Source organism: Rhipicephalus microplus, chromosome 6 (assembly GCF_043290135.1).
Source record: "Rhipicephalus microplus isolate Deutch F79 chromosome 6, USDA_Rmic, whole genome shotgun sequence".
Lineage (NCBI taxonomy): Eukaryota > Metazoa > Arthropoda > Arachnida > Ixodida > Ixodidae > Rhipicephalus > Rhipicephalus microplus.
This window is the reverse complement of record NC_134705.1, coordinates 53474735-53498584: the sequence shown is the minus strand read 5'-3', so window position 1 is coordinate 53498584 and position 23850 is coordinate 53474735. Positions and strand designations below refer to the sequence as shown.

Below are 23850 nucleotides of genomic sequence, written 5' to 3'. Positions count from 1 at the left end.
GACGACACTTAATAATGAATGCCAACGCTTTGAAGATGCGAAAAGTCGTCGTATCACTCCACACTTTTCGCGTCGTCTCAACGCGGCTGCAACATTTACCTGCGAGGACGCCCGTTCGCCACTAACCCCTGCTGCTTCCGACAATCTCATGCACCACATGCGCCACGAAATCGAGGCAGCATTTTGGCTGTCTCACCAAGTCCAGGCCACCAACGACTCTCGCGCCACGATTTCTTTAATCAAGAGTGTCGTGCGCCAGGAACTGGCCAACGCCATATTTCACACGCCATGCCCTGTTGACAGACTTCACCTTTGTGTGGGGCGCAGTACACCGAATATGTCCCGCGGCCGAACAACCGCCCACGTTACCGGAACTCGGCAAAATGGCAAACGTCTGACGATAGGCCGATCTGCTTCAACTGTGGAAAATTGGCCATGTTTCACGTCATTGCCGCACTTCCTGGCATTGGCAGCCATGGTCGCAATATGCCAACAACCGACACTCACCTGCTCGTACTTCGTTATCGGTCCACGTGGAACAAGACGATGCTTCGCCATCCAGGACCACCCAACCAAACCGCTCCCCATCGCCCTCTGGACGCATGTCCCGCTCAACTAACCAACGTCGCTCCCCCTCACCCTCCTACTGCCAGTTCTCGGGAAAACTGACGGGCGCAGCTCCTACAGGTGAGCCTGCTGCAACGACCCGACCGAAAATTCCTCTACACACGATACCCGGACAGAACAACTTGATTAAAGTAAATGTTGACGGTGCTTCTGTAGCAGCACTCATGGAAACCAGTGCTCACATGTCATTCATGAACTCCAGCCTTTGTGCTCGACTCGAGAAAGTGCTCACTCCTGCTTCGATAACTGTAGTCCGAGTAGCCGATGGTGCAACACTAGTGGTAACTGACATATGTGCCGCCCACGTCACTGTTGCTGCACGTCGTACCACTGTTCTGTTTAACGTACTGGACCACAGCCCATATAACAACATTTTGGGACTCGCTTTTCTGTCGGAGCGTTCCACCTTATTTGACTGTGCTGTTGGTGTTGTTCAGCTTGTCCTACCGCACGGCGTTGACCCTCCTGATCCTGCGCCGCCAAAGCTATGCTCCGCCGATTTTCTTCACCTATCTTGTGGAGCTGTGACGCCAATTGAAGTCTCTTCTTATCCACCTGTGGTTGAAGGTGATTATGTCATGTCACCTAATCCTACCCTCCCGTGTTCACTGAATGTTGCGTTCCCCCACATCATCATCACAATGAAGGGCAACGTGGCATGTCTCCCTATTGTGAACTTTGGACTTTGTTCTGAAGCGCTGCCATGAGGGATATCCCCTGCAACCCTTGCCCCGGCCGGCGACTACCACATCTCCCCTTTAACAGAGGATACAGTCATCTGCCAATACTCAGTCGTGCAGTACACTAGGCGGCATAACTAAAATGATTGCCTCTGATCTCCCGGCTGAGCATGTGTCTGTGCTCCATGGCCTTCTTGCGTCGTATAAAGACGTCTTTCATCTCCCTAACCGACCCCTAGGTCAACCGATCGTCGTAAAACATTGGATCAACACCGGCGATGCAAATCCAGTACACCAGCGACCTTATCGGCTTTCCTCCACCGAGCGACTCGTGATCCAGCAAAAAGTCGACAAGATGCTTTTGGCCGGGACATCATTAAACCTTCTTCAAGTCCTTGGGCTTCACACGTTGTGCTCGTCAGAAAGAAGGAAAAAAGCTGGCGCTTCAGTGTCGACTACAAACATCTTAACAAATTTACAAAAAAGACGTCTTTCCTCTGCCACGAATAAATGACGCTCTTTACTGCTTTAGTGGAGCAACTTATTCTCTTCCATCGATTTTCATTCTGGGTACTGGCAGATATCAGTTGATAATCTGGGCCGTAAAAAGGTAGCATTTATTAACTACCGACGAGCTATATCGGTTCAATGTAATGCCGTTCGAGTTATGCAATGCGCCGGCTACATTCGACTGAATGATGAGGGCTCTTCACGGTTTTAAGCGGTCAATCTGCTTATGCTACCTTGATGACGTCGCTGTTTTTTCGCCAACTTTTGAAACTCACTTCGAGCATCTCCCAACAATTCTTTCGGTTTTCGGCAGAGCAGGGCTCCAACTGAACTCGTCGAAACGTTCCTTCGGCTGCTGGCAGCTCACTGTCCTCGGTCACTATGTCGATTCTTCTGGTGTTCGTCCCGATTCCGAGAAAGTCCGTGCCATCAAGGATTTTAATGTTCCTACCTCTGCGAATGATGTTCGAAGCTTTGTGGGCCTTTTCTTTCTTTCGTAGATTTGTGCGGAATTTCGTTGACGTCACACGACCACTCATGGTACTACTAAAAAAAGTGTGACCTTTGTGGGGGGACCTGAACAAGCCGGAACATTCATTGAAGTGACGACCAGACTTACGACTCAACGATTTTCGGCCACATTGATATATGCGCTCTTACAGAAGTGCGTGCCGATGCCAGCAGCCACGGAATCGGAGCCGTTCTGGAACATGATTGATTGATTTGTGGGGTTTAACGTCCCAAAACCACCATATGATTATGAGAGACGCCGTAGTGGAGGGCTCCGGAAATTTCGACCACCTGGGGTTCTTTAACTTGCGCCCAAATCTGAGCACACGGGCCTACAACATTTCCGCCTCCATCGGAAATGCAGCTGCCGCAGCCGGGAATCGAACCCGCGACCTGCGGGTCAGCAGCCGAGTACCTTAGCCACTAGACCACCGCGGCGGGGCGCCGTTCTGGAACAACCATAGCATGACTGGAGTGCATTATTGCATACGCTAGCAATACTTTATCGCCAGCAGAACAAAATTTATCCATCACAATGCGAATGACTCGCGCTCGTCTGGGCAGTGGTTAAATTTCGGCCATATTTTTATGGACAGCCGCTCACTGTTTTTACTGATCACCACGCCTTATGCTGGCTGTCGTCCTTAAAACATCCCAGTGGACGTCTCGGCCGGTGGGCTTCACGGCTACAAGAATGTTCCTACATAGTTGTCTACAAATCAGTCCACCACCGAGAGGATGCTGATAGCTTGTCGCGTCCTCCGGTAGACCAAATAGACCTATCTGGGAGCGAGGAGTCTACTTGCGTTTTGGCAATTTTTGAGCTCAGCAACATCAGAGATCAGCAACGCCGTGATCCTCACCTCAGTGATATAAACCTTCAGCTCAATGATCCTACAACTCCTCCATCTTTCCGTATGTTCCTGCTCCAAGGTGGCGTCTTATATCGCGATAGCATGCATCCTGACAGACCTGAGCTGCTGTTGGTCATACCACAACATATGCGTCAGATTTCACTCGCACAGTTGCATTATATTCCGACAGCTGCTCACCTGGGAGTTTCAAGAACTTTTGACCGCGTTCGACGTCGCTTCTTTTGGCCCGGTATTTACCAATCCATCTACCATTACGTCGCCTCAAGCGAATCCTGTACACCGCAAAAAACCAGCAACCCTTCCAGCTGGACGCCTTCAGCTCATTCAAAATCAATCCGAACCCTTTTATGGGGTAGGTCTTGACTTACTAGGACCATTCCCTTTATCGCCCAGCGGAAACAAGTGGATAGCAGTCGCCAGGGATTACACCACTCGGTAGGCCATCACGCTGACCCTTCCTACTAGTTGTGTGACCAATGTCGCTGACTTCCTCCTGGCAGACTTCATCCTACACATGGGCGCTCCTCCGCAACTGCACACAGATCGTGGTCGCTACTTTTTATCACAAGTTTTTTAAGACATATTTCACTCATCCGCTACAAAGAACAAGTTCACAACAGCGCATCACACTCAAACCAACGGGCTCACAGAGTGGCTTAATTAAAATTATCACGGACATGCTCGCCATGTACGTTTCTTCAGACCATCGTGACTGAGACTCCAGGCCCATGTTTGTGACATTTGCCTACAATACGTCCCGGCATGATACTGCAGGTTTCTCGCCATTTTTTCTCCTGTACAGAAGAGAACCCACCCTACCTCTTGCACGCTCTTTCCTGCCGTTAGTCACACGTCAGAATATGCCGCGATGGGATCTCTAGAGCTCTAGAGGCACGTGATAATCTTCGCCTGCATCTGAGGGATTCGCAGGAACGACAATGACTTGTCTACAATGCATGCCATCGTGATGTCCACTTCAGTCATGGTGACACAGTTTTTCTCTGGACACCATCATTGCGAGTTGGCCTGTGCGAAAAGCTGACTTAGACATACTCGGGTCGTACCGTGTAGTGTGCTATGTCAGTTACGTTACATATGAAATTAAACCTCTTAACACCACCAGCTCGCGATCGTGCTTTGACATTGTTCACGTCACTCAGCTAAAGCGTCTCGGACTAACCCAGCACCGAGACGCTGCCTTCCCCGCCGGAAGTGATGTTACGGGGTGCCAGAGATGAACATAATAGTAAAGAGGACGAAGTTTAGGGTGGCTCCATATTGTACGCCTGCCTGTTTATCTAAACTAAATATGTTCTTCGGACGCCTTCTTCCTGTAACAATATTGAAAGCACGTTGCTTTAAGAACGCAAAAATTCAAGCATTGAAATAATGCAGGATGCGGTTATTTCTGGGGAATGTTTTTTCACACCTATTTTTCCACCATTTTGTGAATTTAGAACGGTGGTCATTGGCTTAAAATATTCTTGATGCTCAAAATATCTTGGTAAAAGTCTTTCAATCTATTGCCTTTATATATGTGTTTTTCCAAAACCATTTGATTGTAATTGATTTTTGGCGGCACCCTGGTTGGAACAAATGGCGTGGAGTGACCATATTCGAGATGGTCTTCAAAATAATAACAAGGCATAAAAGGCTCCAAAAATGACAAAAAAAAACGCAGGCCAAAAGCACTGCTTGCCTCTGCTACTTGCCTCCACCCCTTTCTTGACCTTCTATCAGCTGCTAACGCATATAAATGAATCGACACTAACTTGCCCAAGTGTCAACCTCTCAGTCTATGTTGCAGGTGAATGAATTTACCTTACACACACAATTTCGCAGTGCTAGTCTTCCGTGTGAACTTTGGATGTCCTCATGAATTTTGTTAGGGACTCAGACATTGCTATTCTGACAAACAAAATTTAAGTATTACTCACGAACTCTTGCACCAAGTAAGCCTAATTTTTTATTAGCTTAGAAAAATTACGAATCGAGTGGAAATCAGCTGGCACTTAAGTCTTTCAGAGGGGGAAGGCTGCCGCACAGTGCTTTTGTGCAGAGCTACTGTTGTTTATCAGGTGGTAAACGAGTATAGTGCATGCTGAGTTCCAGTTTGGACTAGTTCGTGGCTAGTTTGGTTCCATACACGCTTCCTGTTTACTTTCGTGTTGGCGGTTCTCGCTATTTTACAACTCATAAGCTAGATTTCCTGGTAGCCTCACTAGGTGCTGTAACCCCCCATATCATTGGTAGAAGCCTGTCATGGTCAACTGTTCGTCCTGGACTATTGCTTGTCGGACCTGTAGCTCCCGCTACGAAGAAATATTAAAGATGATCTGGGCGTCGAAGCATTGCTTGAAGCATCACGAACAGTTTGTACTCGTGCTGCCATCAATTATCCTTGATAAAAGCACTCCATGCTTCATCGAACATGACAACTGACCATGGAAATTTCCGTATACCGCGCTAACGGCGCCAACACGACTGATGCGAAAATCAATAGGTGATAATATCCCGTATATCCACATAACGTTATCATGGTGTCACACTTAATCAAATTGTGCGACGTCACTACGAAGTCACGGTGATAACTAAGTCACGTCATCGCATGACATTGTCACTTTGTAAATGTTTCGTTTTTGGTCAAAGGCCAAATGATGGAGGCCGCGAAAAGCCAGGAGAGGGAAAGAAACCTTCGCAGGAGGAGAATGAAAACATACAGGGAGAAGAAATGGAAGGTGGTTTTCGCTTTCATCTTATTTTTTGCGAATGCGCAAATGACCATACGACCATTAGTATTCCTAAAACGCACGTTTTGTTAGTACTGCGGCTCTAAAGTGCACTTAACCTTGAAATTTAGTCTTCAGAAAGGTAGGAATCCGAACGAAACGTCTGCATATAAAAAGTTTCTTTCGAAGACAAATTACGTATAATAAACCTGCATAATAGTGCTATTTCGTACTGTAAATCATCTCACTTGTTACGCTGCTAAAAACATCTGCAGACTCTCTGCAAGTACGCGTTCTACTTGGGGGCTGTTGAAAGAGTGGACTGTTATAGTGACACATGTGTGGCATACAATGGTCTTTAAGTGCATCATTACAACGTGACTGATTGAAAAAGGTCGCCCAGACATTATGGCACCTTGGCTATAAGTACGCTACAGTGACGTGATAATTTCATGTAATGATATGCAGGTTAATTTCCAGTGATGGCAACTTCGTGAATTTTGCTATATACGTATTACCTCTAAACCTTACCCTTTAAAGGGCAAGTTCTAAAATGCTCCTATCATTCTGAAATACCTTCACGGCATAGACACTCATCAATCTATTTGAAGAATAAGCTTGTGTTTCGCACTATACAGTTCAAACTTTATGAACACAGAATGCAAGTCAGCCTTGTTTGAAAGTTTGAAGGGAGCGATATTGACCACCTGTCCAGACGTACAGGTAAGTCATGGGAAAAATAAAAGCGAATGCTACTCACTTGAATTTCCCCACTTTTAGGCGGTGGATGTCCTGAGTTAAGCGCACACCCAGTACCGTGTACACGACTGGAGGGCATCCTCCGTCCTGTCTGGCAGCCCTTTGAATGTGTGTCACAATACGCTGTCATGAAAAGAGAAAACATGAGGCGGCCAATTTGAAAAATTGCAAATAACGCATAAACACCTACACTCGACCGCTTACACTTCAGCAATGCCAGCTCCACGCCTTGTCATTACTCCCTCCCGCTGAGAATTTATGCAATGCAAGGGCTCACGTTTCTGACGTCAAACACATGTTGCTTGTTTCACATAGGTGACCCTCCACACACAGATCCACGTTCACACAGATCCACGTTTGTGATACTGTTAACTATAAGAAATTTGAAAACCCTGATAAGCTTCATTAGGTAGCTTAAGAGAAACCAGCAGCCCCGCCGCGGTGGTCTAGTGGCTAAGGTACTCAGGTGCTGACCCGAAGGTCGTGGAATCGAACCCCGGCTTCAGTGGCTGCATTTCCGATGGAGGCGGCAATGTTGTAGGCCCGTTTGCTCAGATTTGGGTGCACGTTAAAGAACACCAGGTGGTCGAATTTTCCGCAGCCCTCCACTACGGCGTCTTTCATAATCATATTGTAGTTTTGGGACGTTAAACCCCACATATCAGTCAATTAGATGGAACCAGCATTTGAGCGATTTTGGTGCAGTTAAATACGTTTGGTGTATTCAACACGACAAAACGAGGACAGAGGCAAAGAAAGACACTGACGAACAACACTGGCGTTCCTGTTTCTGCTTTTCCACAATATTAGTGGTACTCCCTCCAGCATTATTAGGCACTCTAGCGAATCGCTGTTAAACCAAACGTAACGATTAGGTATAGTAACGAAAAATTGTTATTTCCTAACACGCACAGTATTTACGTTAGCTCAAAATCGTCCTTGTGGCTTCAACGGAAACCAAGTAGCACTAGCGCAACGTCAGCCATCACTCTATTATGTTGGTGGAGCTGTAGTTCCGGCTTACGTTTCAACTACCCACTAAACAAAAATATCCTGAAATAACCTGCAAATAGGGGTGAACCACTGGTCCTCTCGCGCATTTACTTTTATGTTTTTTTACTGGCTACAAGTCGAAGTAACAATTTACTTTCATGCTAACCTAGAATTCGTACGTGGCAAGGGTGGTAAATATTTACCCCACTGAAGGTTTGAACGAGTATATAGCAAAGGGAGAATAATTTTTACTGCCTTTACAATGTTTTGAATGTTTTTAATATTTATTTCATGTGGTAAAATAAGTTAAAGTGTATGGGTACATTCGCACAAGGCAATAACAAATTTAAGAAATATCAAATAACGCGGAATCGATGAAACATAAACAGAAGAACACGCGCACAAACACGCACACACAGCGAATGGCGAACAATAACGCGCCACCTGAAGGGACTGCCCCCGCTGCCCGACTGTGCTTCGACAATCGAGTATATATACGCGCGGCGTTTTGACCTGCCTTGTAGTGCCGGTAATATAGCTGTTTTTATTTTATTTCTTGCATAAATGAACAATAAGGGTTGAAAATTCAAGCGTCAAATAAAGTAGTACTGGAAGTACCCATGAGTCACACACGACCTCTTATTTGAAACCCGCTTGAATCTCACCTTCTTTATTATCCAGTAATCAGCTATCACACCGGCCTGTTGGCCCGACTGTCGGTGGCATTGCTGATGCACAGGTCCACAAAACATACCTAAGCACGCACAAACCACAGAAGATCAATCATTTTTTTGAGCGGCGGTGCACAAACTTAGCAGCTGGTATTCTGGAATGCGGGCGAAGAAGAGTGGTACCATGCTTGTACAGCCCTCTTACCGATGGCCAACTAGGTCTTTTCGAAGAGCGCGGCTATGCAATGAAAAAGGGCTGGTGATGACATAATGCATCTCTTCTGTGGTTTTAGTCATTATTTCAGACAGAAATAAAAAAAATACTTGTCCACTATTCGCGGTGGCTTATGAAGCGATGTACTTCCAACGAACGAGTTGTATAACCATCCCTGTTTTCACCGCACTCATCAGCAGCCCCACGTTGAATAAATGTGCCTCGTATCGGTGCTCGACTTCCCACGTTAGATGTTTGAAAACGGTTGGCGCATGGAACGGACCATGTGGACTGCACTTCACTGCAGCAGACGTTGTCTTCTGTGTAATAAAAAAGTCAAAGCTTTGCCGCAAAAGTGAAGAAATGAACGCGGTAGCAACACACTCGAAGGTTACACGCAAAATGGAGCACATATTGAAGCTTGCCCCGCGTTCCTCACGCAAAAGTGACGCACAAGATGTACTCACAGGTAAAGATGCACGAATAAGGGTCTCACTTGTTACTTCGCTGTGTCTGAAAAACGTGCGCTTTTCGCAAACGGAGACTCCAAAGATAGCAGTGACCTTTGTGCACCTGGACACTACGACGAAATCATTCCAGATGAAGCCCTAGGCCAGCCAAGACGTACGATTCTCCCCACCACGAGATAAGGGCGCGCGAGGGAGCGTCGCCCCTCTCCTATGAGCGTGGCAAAGTACGCGTGGAGGATGAGAGCACGTGCAGCCACGCGATGTGGCGCCGCGCGTTGATTGCGCCATGTTGCTCGTAATGCTGAAAACACGATAACTTTCCCCGACACGCCCGTCAGCAGCGGTAAGTGGTAGATATAAATAGCTTGACGTTGGAACGTTGAACGACGTGCTCCTCGGTGGGGCAGTGCTTAGTGCCTCGCAATCACTATACAGATCTCTCAAGTTCAATTCCACGTGTTGGAATCCTTTCCTGGATTTTTCCGTCATCCTAATATATATATATATATATATATATATATATATATATATATATATATATATATATATATATATATATATATATATATATATATATATATATATATATATGTGTGTGTGTGTGTGTGTGTGTGTGTGTGTGTGTGTGTGTGTGTGTGTACGGTGAGTGACGCCGTCGCCGCCAGCGAAATCCAACCGGGAGTGTCCATACAATTGCTATTGCAATAAAAGCTATGCGACGGTTTTTTCACCTAGGTGGCGACGCACTCCCTTTGGCCGCTGGCCGGCATGGTGCTGCCTACGTACCGAAGGGTTTTGTTTACCACTTCGAAGATGTTACCACTAGCTCTCCAGGAAGCAACCATTGACGATAACACCAGCTTGATTGTGTTACCCCTTGCAGTGTTCGTAGCTCTTCGTGATTCGGCACTGAAGCGAAGTGTCTTCGACGTCCATCTCCGGAGGCTTACGCTTAGAAGCACGGCCACTGGATGATAGAAATAACACGCGAGATACATCAGCGCCATCCGACACATACACTGCGAGTTTCCTACAACGCCAATCTACAGAGCCACCAGACTGCAAACGCCAGAGATTCGTGAAATTGTGCTCGACAACTTTCCAGTGGACTTATTTTAGGGGTAAAGTGTTTTGCCGGCGTCCACCAAGAGTTCAACAATGTTCTTTCGTCACGGTAATGACATCTGAAAAATAAAACGTCTTAAGACAAAGGTTCTTTTACGGCCTCTGGATCGGCGACAACAACTCCCGGGCCCGCTATCTACTGCACGACGTTCAGCAGTTTTGTAGGCTTTAAAAACACGTACTCTATATCTTGTCCTGCCCTCTGAGGGTACTCTTGGGGAAGTATGATAACCTATCTTGACCATCAAATCTACGATCACTTTCTTCAACGTGCCATTTCTACGCATTCGTCTATTCGGTTTGTTTCGAACTGAAAAACTTGAATTCTATTACCGCCCTAACAAACTGGCAGGAGGCGACCTCACCTAAAGCGTCAGCGTAGCAGACACCATCTATCCATAGGAAAAATAGTTTTTCTACGCATAGAGCAAGACGCCTGATTTGCCTGGATATAACTCAGCACCCCTCCCTTAGGCTGGCCAGGGAAGACAACACGCGCTGCGTTTCTCACTAACCGGGTGGTGGCCTGCAGACACTAATATGCCATGAGTGAACGACCTTAGCCAAAGTTTGGCGTACAATGAATTATGATCATCTGGCAGTCACGTCGCTTTCTTTGGTTCTGCTCTGACCGCTAACTACTGGAGCTACCGCAGGCATCCACGAACACAAGGACACGTTTAACCATTACTAAATGAATAATCATGGACAATAACCATCAGCAAGGAGATGTATCACTACCTTAAACGTAGACGCATTTACGTCAAACGATTCTTTAATGGTCAAACACCAACATACATGAATAAGCATCCCTGTCTTTGTACAGTAAGCATTAAAATATTTCTCTGACGACAACTTTAACTTTCGTGTTATACAGTTTGCAATATTGGAGGTTTCAACCAGGGAGGGTTCTGTTTTTCCGGGAGCAGGCCCATTTTTTTTGTTCACACAAAGCGTTTCTCGCTCGTGGTATGCAGCTTCCAGTTCCAGTAATAGTGCGTTGGCACGGAAAGTGCGACAATGCCAGCCAATGTCGAACAAAAAAAAACATCTGCGGTACTCGTATACCTTCAAGTTTCACGATACTGCAAGCATGACTCAACGAGAAGGAAAACGGAGGGGCGATGTCCAAAAGCCTTTGAAGCAGCTGCAGCTTGCAGCTTCGTGGTAATAAACTCTCATACGCTGTTCAGTCAGGTGATAGCACCCCCCCCCCAAAAATAAATTGGATTTTGATATCCTTTTACAATCTTCAGAGTTCGTAGTAATCCTATGTCATGTATCCCGTTTACTTCAACACGAGGTAGTAATTTTGAACGCGTGAAATTTGTCAGAGCTAATTGACCGCAAAAAAGCCAATTTCGGACAGTGTTTGTTCATAGTGTAGCGTCGTGCGTCTTTGGAGTTAGTTTTTTTTTTTGAAACATGAAGGTTTTTTGGCGCTTATATTTTGATAAAAATGAAGGTAATCGGAGTTTGTTTTTCTTTATGCTTTAATTTTCTAAATTCGTAGTTGAAACTCGTGGTATATTGCCAATATTACAGTGCTTTGGGGAAATTACACTTCACCACGAATGCATCAGAACACACGAGACATCCATCTGCAGATTTTCAATGCACTCAGACGCTCAAAGAGAAGCACGAGTATTTCAGTAGAAAACGCCCTTTTTTGTTCATATTTATGCTTTAAAGCTTTTTTCTAATAGCTGCAAGCACACGTTAAGAGGTCATTATATTCGGTATTGTCTTGCGCTCACTATAATGCCATCTTGGACCATATACTTATAAGTGTTCTAGAGCACCTGGGGTACCAACCCACTTTGACATCCATTTTTTGATGTGCCAGAAGCCTCTTTTAAATGTGCGCTGAAATCGGTCTACCGATACTCTTCACAATATACAATATACGCACAACCCAAACCAGCCTACGCACGAAGGGCCGCTGAGAACGTGTCCTTCGATGAAAAACACAGCTGGCTGTCAAAGGCAATGCTTCTCGGATAAATCCGAATTGCAAACACTTGGTCAGCCAATGTTTGTGAAATTTTGTGGGACGCACTCTAAAACAAGGAGGCCCGGTATGTTGTACTGAAATAAATAACTGATCAGGAAAACATTACCGCAATGCGCAACTTGTGAAAATTTCCAGGCAAAAACAAACAAAAAAACTATTGCGGCAGAATGGTTTGATTCCTCCTGGGTTATCAAGTGCCCTGTTGAGGCGAAACGTTTAGTGGAGCCCTGGAACACTTCTTGGGTAACAATGGAATTATTTCGCTGGAAAATCGTTATGCCTCACAAATTGAACGCCGCCAAAATTTTAAGAATTTGTCCAGTAAGAGCGGAGTTACAAAGATTTGTTACACGCTGCAATCACACTCTCTCTTCTCTCGTCCCAACGAAAGCGCTCAAAGCTGAACAGGGAGGGATGGCAAGGGCAAGCAAAAAACGTTGCTCGCGCCTCGTGACCTTACGCTTTTTTTCTTTTTTTTCTTCGTATACGCGGCTTTTTAACTGCAATCACTAGCGCACGCGTAGAAAAGTGACGGCTTCTTGTGGCGACCTCTGTAACAATCAAGCGAGTGCGCCTTGTTCAAATTAGCCATTGGCTGATAGATGGGCTTAGTGGGCTTAAATCCGTGATTTGTTGAGAGAAAAGAGAGCTACTTTTAGCTTACTTTGATAATTTATTGTGTACTTGAAGCCGCGTGCAGCGCTATATGTTTGGATCACGTGTTGTCGGGAGTCTCTGCCACCGATGGGCAGCATTTTCTGACCAAGCTCAAAAGTGTTGCAGGGCCCCTTTAATAGCATACACGTAAAACAGAACTATCTCAGCAGTGAGCGCTGGTGGAAAGTTCCTACTGCACTGCTTCGCCAGCAATTGCTCTGGTTCATTGCCCATCGATTTAGAGCCAGCACCCACTACTCCATTTCTTTATTCGGTGCCTCACGAATAAATAAATACAGCGCACGCTCAACGCCATTGAGCCATAACTTCAGACACTTGGTTAGGTGAAAATGAGTCTCACCAGGTTGTCCGGTGGTTTCAGCGATTGCCGACACCAGGGCATGCATCAAAGTTATGGTGCAATAATATTTTACCTGATAAATCTGCAGTGACTGGTGCCACGTCCTCATTGTGTTTACCGGCAAGACCAGTTCTTTTTTTTTGGGGGGGGGGGGGCGGGGACAGATGAGGTCAAGACATGATGGCTGACTGAGAAAAAGCGCTGATTCGCACTAAGAAAATTATGCTACGGCGCCTCGCTTGTTGGACCTCCCTCAATATACATATCTGCATGAATGTAAATAATTAATTTATACACTGGAGTTTTGCCAAAATTAAATTGATTTTCTGACTGTGATCTTCATCATCAGCTTCACAACGCCCAATGCACCTCCCAGGTTCAGCCCCTTTCACGTTCCGCCGAACTACCCGGTCCTGCTGACACGTTAAACCTGCAAGCATGTGAATGTGATCTCCCAAAAAACTTTGTCTCCCTCTGAAATATTTGCCTTCTCTGAGAATCAAGTAAGCTACCCTAAATAATCAGTGGTCATTCTTCCTGTAGGCAACGTTTGGAGCCCATGTGCCTTTATTTTCAATCTCTATCATAATAGCCTTAATCACGTTTTTTCCTTGACCAACTCTGCTCTCTTCCTGCCTCTCAATATAGCATCCATAACTTTCTTTCCTATTACTCGGTGCATCTGTAATTGCGAGCGCTACTTCCCCAAAATGTTTTCAGATAACTGACGTGCACCTGTTTGTCATATCATTACAATATACACGAAGGAATTCAACAGACAGCTAAGCTGGGCGAAGCCTAAGGGATAAAAATAGTTGTTGTAAGTAACGGTGATAGAAAGTGTAGTTAATTAAAACGACAGAAACACCATATTTCAGTTTTTGAGCTGTGGGCAGGAATTCTACCAATAGTACTGGTGGTTTTCTATACACATATTTAGTCTAATTTATTTCAAAACTACAACACTACCTTTCAGGACGCTAATGACCATAATGTATGATTTCACTGCTTCACATGATTCGCATAATTTCACTGTCTCCAACGAAAAACGAGCCCTTAAAATTATCCTCTATTTCATGATGATGAATACACCAACTGCTTTCATTGACGTCACAGAAACAACCATACTAGATGACAAATACAGGGGTGCCTAGCGATTGAGATGTCACACTTGTTTTATAAAAATAATACGTCCACGTTACGCAAACGGGCGTTCTCGCTACATCACTATCTCCTTGCAGCATGTTAACGACAACTTTTTTTCAGCAGAGCTGTCACCTTCGAGTTCCAATACAGCCATAAGTGCTCTCCATGACGTCCCTTGTATAAACAAATTTAGGTAGTTCAATATGCATTCTTCCAAATTAACTACTGGTTCACATACGATTTCTTCACGTTTCAGAATATGCGTCATTTAAATTTCCTGCTAAGAAATACCTTGAGAATTTTCAGGCATTGTGCGAACTTTGAACTGTCCGTCACATAGTCTTCGTAGACCTTAAGGAGGCCAAAGTGCTGAACTCCGAGGCTCCGCAGGTTGTCGATGCCACCATACAGGACGTTCGAGCGGTCCTCAGCGAACAGCTGGCCATCCCTGCTCAAGAATAAGTGCATACCTTAGGTACACATAATCGAACTTAAAGCTACGCCGACGTATTTTTCAAGCGTAATTTTTGACATAGTTGTAGTTAGTCTTGGTCGCTTTTATTCCGATAGAATTTACATGCGCGCCGTTGGCGAATTTTTCCGCCGTCAGCACAGCAAGTTTTCATATTGTATCTAACAGACAGTAGTGCCAAGGAATGTACAGGGGATGTTATTAGAACCAATGTAATGTAAATAGGAAGACAGAAAAGTGGGTGAAAAAATAACCAGCCTGCTCACGGCTGGTTATTTTTTCACCCATATAAATATATATATATATATATATATATATATATATATATATATATATATATATATATATATATATATATATATATATATATATATATATATATATATATATATATATATATATATATATATATATATATGATCCTGCCACGGCGAGTTTTCTTCATATTTACATTACAATTTCGTCTAACATCTTCCCCTATACCTTCCTTGGCATTATTGTCTTTTAAATCTCATTAATATTGCGCAAAAATACGGAAAAACGAGCCTTTAGGTATACACCTAGAGTCTGCCCTTCATCAGGATTAAAGATACAGTTTGTTGGTGCTCAGCTTTATACAATCTCAAATCAGAGGGCAAGGAAAGAGGAAAAAAGACAGAAAAGAAAAAAAGAAAACAAGGGAAAAACAGAAAAAGAAAAGAAAAAGAAGAAAAAAGAGAAGAAGAGAAAAATAATATTCGGTGGACTCCCCTCGGGCGTCCCCCTTCCACTCTTCCTTCCACTTCCCCCCTCCACTCCTCCCTCCACTTCCCCCTTCATCTCTTTCCCCCTTCTCCCCTTCACCTTACTGATGTCAGCGGTCTGTGTATGTTTACTTTCACTAACGCATTCCTCCCGGCCAGACGGCGCTTCCTGGCACTGGCGGTTCGGTGTGGGGCAAAAAAGAGCTTTTTTAGGAAGTTCTAAGCCTTTAACTACTCGGAGTCCCGTAAACAATTCGTCGTAGAAGGAGGGGTGCCGCGTATTGTGGCAGGGGCTGGTAAGCGGGCATTTTAGGAAGTTCTAAGCCTTTGACTACTCGGCGCTCTGTCAACATGTCGTCGTAAAAAGAGGGGTGCCCCGTATTGCGGTAGAGGCTGGTAAGCGGGCGCAACGCAAATTCCTTGCCCGCTTCTGGATTACGCGTGTAGTGGGGGCCTCCCGGCTGTGCACAGGGTTGCTGTTGGGCGTGTCATGCATGGCACAATTCATTGGGTAGTAAAATGAAACAGACAACAGACGACAGCTGCACTTAAGAAGAGTAGTTACACTTGGAATTGTTTTGGGTTGTCCAGTGCCCTTGGCTGCTGCAGTGCCGTGAACTCAGTTACTATTTTCATTGTGGCCGTTATTGTTTTCTAATGCTTTAATTGCTGCAAGTGTACCAGGATTATCATTTATTCCTCTATTGAGGGTGTTAAAACGGTGGATAAGTTATGACTCTCGTTGTTCACGTTCTCGATTTGATTTAAATCCCGTCTCTAAGAGCGTTACTGATAGTTTGTCCAATGCATGGTCGGAAAGATTGAGATGTTTTGATAGAGGTAGACTTGGGGCTGATTTCGCATGGGCTGTGTGATAATTGAAGCGAACCCTAAATGGTGTTTCTGTTTGTCCGATGTACTGCATACCACACACGTTGCATTCGAGTAAGTATACCACATTATAGGAATCACATGTTAGGTTTCCTCGTATGTTAATCGAAAACTTGCATTGCGTGCTGGTTGCTTTCTCTGTTTCTCGCATCGCCTTACATACAAGACATCGTTGCTTTAAACAAGGGTGGCATGAATTATTGAGGGGTGATGTGTTAATTTGGGAGTGGACAAGGGTGTCTTTGAGGTTACGTGGTCGTCGGTAAACGACACCTGGAGCGGATGGGAATGCGCGTTTCAGACGTTCACTTTGTTCCAGAATAGTGTAATGTCGTTTAAGGATTTTGTTTACATTGGGGAAGTTTGTGGTGTAAGTCAAGCAGAGGTTTGTTCGTTGTGGGTCTTCTCGTGGTGGTCGCTTCATAAGTAAGTCTTCACGCTTTAGTTTTCTCGCTTTTTGAACAGCGTCTATAATTACATGTGGGGGTAATTTAGGGGCGAAGCTCCTTAGGGCGTGGGCTGTGCGTCCCCTGTAGCCTGTATGTAGCCACCTCTAGTTTAGTTCTTGCAGTGTTCACTAGATGGCGGTACCGTCCCATGTATGTAGCCACCTCTAGTTTAGTTCTTGCAGTGTTCACTAGATGGCGGTACCGTCTCCTGTATGTAGCCACCTCTCGTGTAGTTCTTGTAGTGTTTACTAGATGGTGGTACTTGTAGCTGATGATGAAAAGATGCAAGATGTTATAAACTAGAAAGCGGTACTTGTAGTTGATGAAAGACGCGAGATCTTATAAAATAGGAATGATGTCACATATGGCGCGTGTAATTGGTTGAAGGCAATCGTTCAATTTAGTGCGGCGACGTACGCTAGGGGGAGCGATGTAATAAAATCGAGTGGGCAAAATGTACAGAGGATTCATGGTTTACCAGGTTTACCTTCGGAGCTTCGCCCACTCATCATCATTCACTTCGTGGATAGGGCGGAATTTTTTGTTTCTCGAGCATAAGTTTTAGCCTCTGTGAGCTCGTGTCAAAGTCAGCGTCTCTAGAGCAGATTCGCTTAAACCGGTGAGCCTGGCTGTATGGAATACTGTTTTTACAGTGGCGTGGGTGATCGCTTTGGTAAGGGAGGTATTGTTGTCGATCCGTTGGTTTGCGATATAGGGTTGTAGAAAGCTTCTCTTCTATCGTTATGGTAACATCAAGAAAATTTACGGTAACTTGCGAGTATGTGTGTGTGACGTGTATGTTTGGATGTACAGCATTGTAAGTGTCGATAAAGCTGAGAAGTTCGTCCTCGCTGTGGGTCCAAATAAGAAAGATGTCGTCTATGTGCCTTCTGTATATCATTGGTTTTAAGGAACTTTGTGCAAGAAATTCAGATTCTAGCTTTCCCTTAAATATGTTGGCATAATTAGGTGCCATTTCGGTGCCCATAGCTGTCCCGCTGATTTGTCGAAAATACTCTTGGTTAAACTCGAATGAATTTAATTTGAGGACCATCCTCGTCAAAGTTGCAATGGCAGAGAAATCCGGGGTGTAAGATTGTCTATGTTGTGTGTACATGTTTTGTAATGCAGCTATGCCGTTATCGTGAGGAATATTTGTATATATTGTAGAGACATCAAGAGTAACCAAGTACGAGTTTTTCGGCACACAGAGACCTGCAATGTTTCGAAGAAAATGTGTGGTGTCTTTTATGTACGACGCGAGGGTGCATGGAATGTGGCTTATTGGTTTGTCCACGTACCCTGATATGGGTTCAGTTATTGTACCGATGCCTGATATGATTGGTCGACCTGGGTTACCGGGTTTATGAATTTTTGGGAGGATGTAGAAGCGACCTGGACGAGGGTATGCTGCTCGCATCAGTTTGTGGTCAGTGTTGGTTATCTCTTCTGCATCCAACAGTTTCTTTAGTTCTGTTGATACGATACGTTTGTATTCGTCTGTCGGATGACCTGGAAGGCATTCGTAAAATCTTGAGTCGTCTAGTTGGCGGTATGCTTCTTGTAAGTAAATGGCTGTATTAAGGACTACAATTGCTCCTCCTTTGTCAGCGGGTTTTATTGTTATGCCTGTCCTAGATGCCAAATTTTTCATACTTATTTTTTCAGATTTTGTCAAGTTTTCTCGGTTTCCTTTCTGCCAGTGGTATTCATGTACTATATCTTTCTGTACTGCGGTGATATTAAGGTCCAAGCACTTGTCTGAATTACTGTTCGGTGTCCAATCATTTGATTTGCGATGGTGAATTGTTTCGTGGTTAGAAGGCCTGTCCAAGAAATATTCGCGCAACCTTAAGCTTCGAGCGAAGTTGTCGAGGTCTTGGAGCAAGTGGAATTCATCGAAAAATTTTATGGTCGGGCAGAAGCTTAGTCCCTTAGATAGCAGTTTTTCTTCGTCAGGTGACAAGCTCGTGTCCGATAACTTTACAACCACAGTGTCACAGGGTGTGTGTTGCTTCCGTTCGTCCATGCGTCCGTCTGTGTGACCGTCTATGCGTCCATGCGCCCGTCCGTGCGGGCGTCTGTTCTTGCGTCCATCCCTGCATTCGTCCATGCATCCGCCCCTGCGTCCATTCATGCGTCCCTCCATGCATCTGTCTATGTGTCCGTTCGTCCATCTATTCAACACTCCAAGTACCACCATCTCGCGTCTTTTCATTATATGTTTTCCATATAGAAGCACCGCCATCCAGCGGACATTCCAAGGACCAAACGAGAGTTGGCACACGGACACTTTCTTATGGCTTGCGCTTCGGGTCTACTTCCCACCCTTAACCACCTCGACTTCATGGTGTATACTAGTTCACTGTATTCATGGCACTGCGACCCAACGCTCGCTAAATCTTTCTAAAACCAAGGAGGTAACGCCCAGTGAGTATAGCGTAGCAACCATTTCCTGTCAGATAGTGCTCAATGTACATGCCAATGGCTGCTAATGGGAAATTAGAGACAGTAGAATTCGGCTTTTACTTTCTTACGGCTTGCGCTTCGTATCTACTTCCCACCTCTAACCACCTCGAGTTCATGGTATATACTAGTTCATTGTATTCATGGCACTGCGGCTCAACGCACGCTAAACCTTTCTAAAACTAAGGAGGTTACACCCAGCGAGTATAACGTAGCAACCCTTTTTGTCAGATAGCGCTAAATGTACATGCCAATGGCTGCTAACTGGGATCGCAGCATGCACGTTAACTCAAAGCCGAATGCTCCTGTCTCTCATTCCACATTACCGGCCATTGGCATGTACATTGAGCACTGTTTTTTATTGTTCAACAACGCCCAAAATAAGTCTCTCACCGGCACCACCTTGGAGGTCAAAATGTTATACTTGTAACACAATACAACGGCTACGAGGGACGACCGGGTGTTGCTATAAGGAGCTTCGCCCCTGAAGAAAAGCCTATTGCTGCTTGAAGATCCCCAAATACCACATAGATATACTATATGTTTAAGGAATTGTTTTCTTTGTTAGACACTTTATTATGAGATCTAACAGATGTGAAGAAGAAGATGTGCCCGCAGCAAGCAGCATCGCCAACGCCCGGCTCTCTCGGCTCGTGCTTCGGTTCGTTGCTGTGCCGATCGCTGGACGGTTCTTCACGCTGTCTCGTCGCTGTCTTTAACGGCTAATAAACCTCCTCACATTTGGTGGAAGGTGCTGTTAATCCCCGTTGCTACACCCTGGAGCTGCGAAGCGGCACGCTACCACCTGTCTTGACTGCCAACGCCACTACATCGACGCCTTCGCTCCAGTTCAACTGCCCTGGCCATCCTAGGCTACGGGAGCCGAAGGTCTTCAGCGGTGCGGATGGGACCGACGTCGAAGACTGGCTCGAGCACTACGAACTGGTGAGCGCCAACAATAAGTGGGATGAAGCCGACAAGCTGGGCCACGTGATATTTTATCTCACTGGCGTCGCCGAATTGTGGTTTAATAACCACAAACACAACATCCCCACATGGAGCGTCTTCAAGACGTCATGTGCTGAAGTGTTCGGTCGGCCGGCTGTCCGCAAACAGAGGGCAGAACAGTGCTTGCGAGTCCGCTCTCAGCACACTGGCGAGACCTTTACCAGCTATATTGAGGACGTCGTCGACCTTTGTCGACGTGTGAATGACACCATGCCCGAATCTGACAAGGTCAAAAACATCCTGAAGGGCATCGACGACGGCGCATTTCAAATGCTCTTGGCAAGAAATCCGAGCACAGTTTCCGAAGTCGTCAGCTTGTGTCAGAGCTACGACGAGTTGAACAAGCAACGCACTCTGACTCGGCAGCCTCAGCATGGTGGTGAGTCACTGTCCAGTGTCGACACCCTGCCGGACAATTCACCGCTGCTTCAGCAAGTTCGAGCCTTCGTCCGTGAGGAAGTCGCCCGCCAACTTTCCCTAGTGCCCTTCACTCACGAGACCACCACTCGTCTACCTGCCCCGCTTCGCACTGCTATTTCGGAAGAGGTTGCCCTAGCTGTTCCTGTTGTGCACCACGAGCCGCCTCTAACCAGCCTTGCCCACTACCAGCGTGCCGCGCAGCCGGTAGGCCCTCCTGTCGCCTATCCGCCAGCCGTGCAGCCTGTGACCGCGCCCCTAACGTATGCAGCGCAGCCTGTGGCTCCTCCTGTCGCCTGCTCTCAAGTGATGCAGCCTGTAGCAGCGCCGTTCACTTATGCAGACGCTGTGCGTAGGCTTCCGCAACCACCCTACACCTCGCGCTCACAGCCCGCACACCCGGCTGCTTATACTGCACCTTGGGCGGCACCACCAGTAGCCAATTCTTGGAGGACGCCCGATAACCGACCAATATGCTACGCCTGCTTTACTCCCGGACACGTTGCCCGCTGCTGCCGCCGTCGACCTCAGACGTTCGGCGACTATGTCCGATCGTCGCAACCCGGCAGCCAACCCTTCGCGCAATACGGGCCGGTCTCGTCACCTCGCTATGCCCCTCCTAACGACCCCGACTTCGTGACGCCACGCGCACCCTCTCCTCGTCGGTGATCGCCCTCCCCAATGCGTCGCTGGCCCAGACCTTCTGACCAGGAAAACTAAGCACCGCAGTTCAAGAGGCAAGAACTGCGCCATTTTCGAACTGTCTAAGCCCTCGCCCCTCTCCTGCTAACGTGGTCGCAGTAACTGTTGAAGGTTATTCTACTTTCGCCCTTGTAGACACCGGTGCCGCTGTTTCTGTTATTGCCGCTAATGTCTGCCGTGTATTACGTAAAGTCACGACGCCGCTTTCGGGACTGTCACTCCACACCGCAAGTGCACAGCAAGTAACGCCTCTCGCAGCCTGCACTGCAGGAGTGTCCATCGAAGGCATTGTTTACACTGTGGAGTTTATTGTCCTCGCTGTCTGTTCGCATGATGTCATCCTCGGATGGGACTTCCTATGCCGCCATAATGCCGTCATCGACTGTGCACGCACTGAAGCTGAGTTTTCACGCTTTTGTGATGTCCCATTACTTGATGCTCTTCATCAGCCGCCGAAGTTGTTCGTGCATGAAGACACCGATATTCCATCTGAAAACTTCGCACTTGTTCCAGTTTCATGCAACGCCTACACTGACGCTACAGTCTTTTTTATGCCTTGCGATATCTTCCCGAGTCGTCGAGCTCTGCCGCTGCCTTTCGCAACGATTGACCTTGCCGCCGGAAGAAGCAATATGTTCATACTCAACCCGCTTTCCACACCTGTCACTTTGCTTGCGGGGGAATGTCTCGGCCGCGTGCAGGATCTCGACCCTTCGTCTTTGGTTGATGTCCCGGATGACTACTGCGACCACCCAAAATCACTGTCGGCCCTCGAGGAGTTGTCCAAGGATACGTTTTCTAGCGCCATCGCCGACACCTTCACTCCCACCGAACATGCCGACCTGCTTGATCTTCTGCATGAGTTCCGGAATTCCTTCGATGTGTCCCAACCTCAACTAGGCCGCACGTCGCAAGTCAAGCATCATGTGGACACCGGCCTACACCAGCCACTGCGTCAAAGACCATACCGTGTCTCCACTGAAGAGCGCCGCGTCATCAACGATCATGTTGAAGATATGCTTCGTAGAGACGTCATTCGACCATCTCATAGTCCCTGGGCGTCTCCTGTCGTCCTGGTGCGCAAGAAAGACGGATCTATCCGATTTTGCGTAGACTATCGTCGTTTAAATGAGATAACCCGCAAGGACGTATATCCTTTGCCGCGCATTGATGACGCCATTGACACCCTTCACGGAGCGGAATTCTTCTCGTTGCTGGATTTGCGGTCTGGCTACTGGCAAGTTCCAATGGCTGAAGCCGATCGCCAAAAAACTGCATTTATTACACCTGACGGACTATACGAGTTTGACGTCTCACCCTTTGGGCTTTGTAACGCGCCCGCCACGTTTGAACGACTTATGGATAATACGCTACGTGGCCTCAAGTGGAATATGTGCCTCTGCTACCTCGACGATGTCGTGGTTTTCTCGCACGACTTTCCTACGCACCTCCTTCGCCTCAGGCAGGTTTTAACTTATCTGACCAACGCTGGCCTGCAGCTTAACCTGAAAAAATGCCGCTTCGCTGCACGCTAGCTCGTCATCCTAGGCCACATCGTGTAGAAGCACAGCGTATTACCTGACCCAGCAAAACTTCGAGCAGTCGCAGAATTTCCCAAGCCGACGACCATGAAGGAACTTCGCAGTTTTGTAAGCCTATGCTCATATTTCCGGGGCTTTGTTCGCAATTTTGCATCCATCATGTCACCATTAACCCAGCTTCTTCGCGGTGACGTGAACCTTTTCTCCTGGTCCCCTGCATGTGACGTTGCCTTCACTACTCTGCGCCGTCTGCTCACCTCGCCACCTATTCTTCGCCACTTCGACCCGACGGCTCCTACCGAAGTGCACACCGACGCCAGCGGCGTCGGGCTAGGTGCTGTCCTCGCCCAACGAAAACCCGGCTATTCAGAATACGTTGTAGCCTACGCTAGCCACACTCTGACGAAAGCCGAAACTAATTACAGCGTGACAGAAAAAGAGTGTTTGGCTCTGGTGTTGGCGCTTGGAAAGTTCCGGCCGTACTTATACGGCCGCCCGTTTGATCAAGTAACTGATCACCACGGGCTTTGCTGGCTCTCCACGCTGAAAGACCCTTCTGGCCGCCTTGCGCGATGGGCACTCCGCATCCAGGAGTACGACATTCGCGTTGTATACCGCTGTGGACGCAAACACTCTGACGCTGACGCCCTGTCCCGCTCACCTTTGCCACCAGATCCGACGTGCGGAAACACGTGCCTCCAGTACTTGTCATCGTTAAATCTTGACTCAATTGCCACCGAACAACGTCGTGACCCGTGGATTGCATCTCTTCTTGAATATCTATCCGGTACGCCCAACCTTCCGGTATCTCGATCCCTCC

At 46.6% G+C, this 23850-nt stretch overlaps 1 protein-coding gene across 1 annotated transcript in view; it reads right to left on the bottom strand.

Annotated features, from left to right (window-relative positions):
* Window positions 1-23850, bottom strand: part of LOC142765847 (uncharacterized) — a 173609-nt gene that overhangs the window by 49264 nt on the left and 100495 nt on the right. The window contains exons 8-9 of the mRNA XM_075867653.1: window positions 14633-14789; window positions 6692-6813 (exon numbers count right to left, since the gene is read on the bottom strand). Coding sequence (XP_075723768.1) covers window positions 6692-6813; window positions 14633-14789 — 279 coding nt within the window. The remainder of the gene's footprint in view (window positions 1-6691; window positions 6814-14632; window positions 14790-23850) is intronic.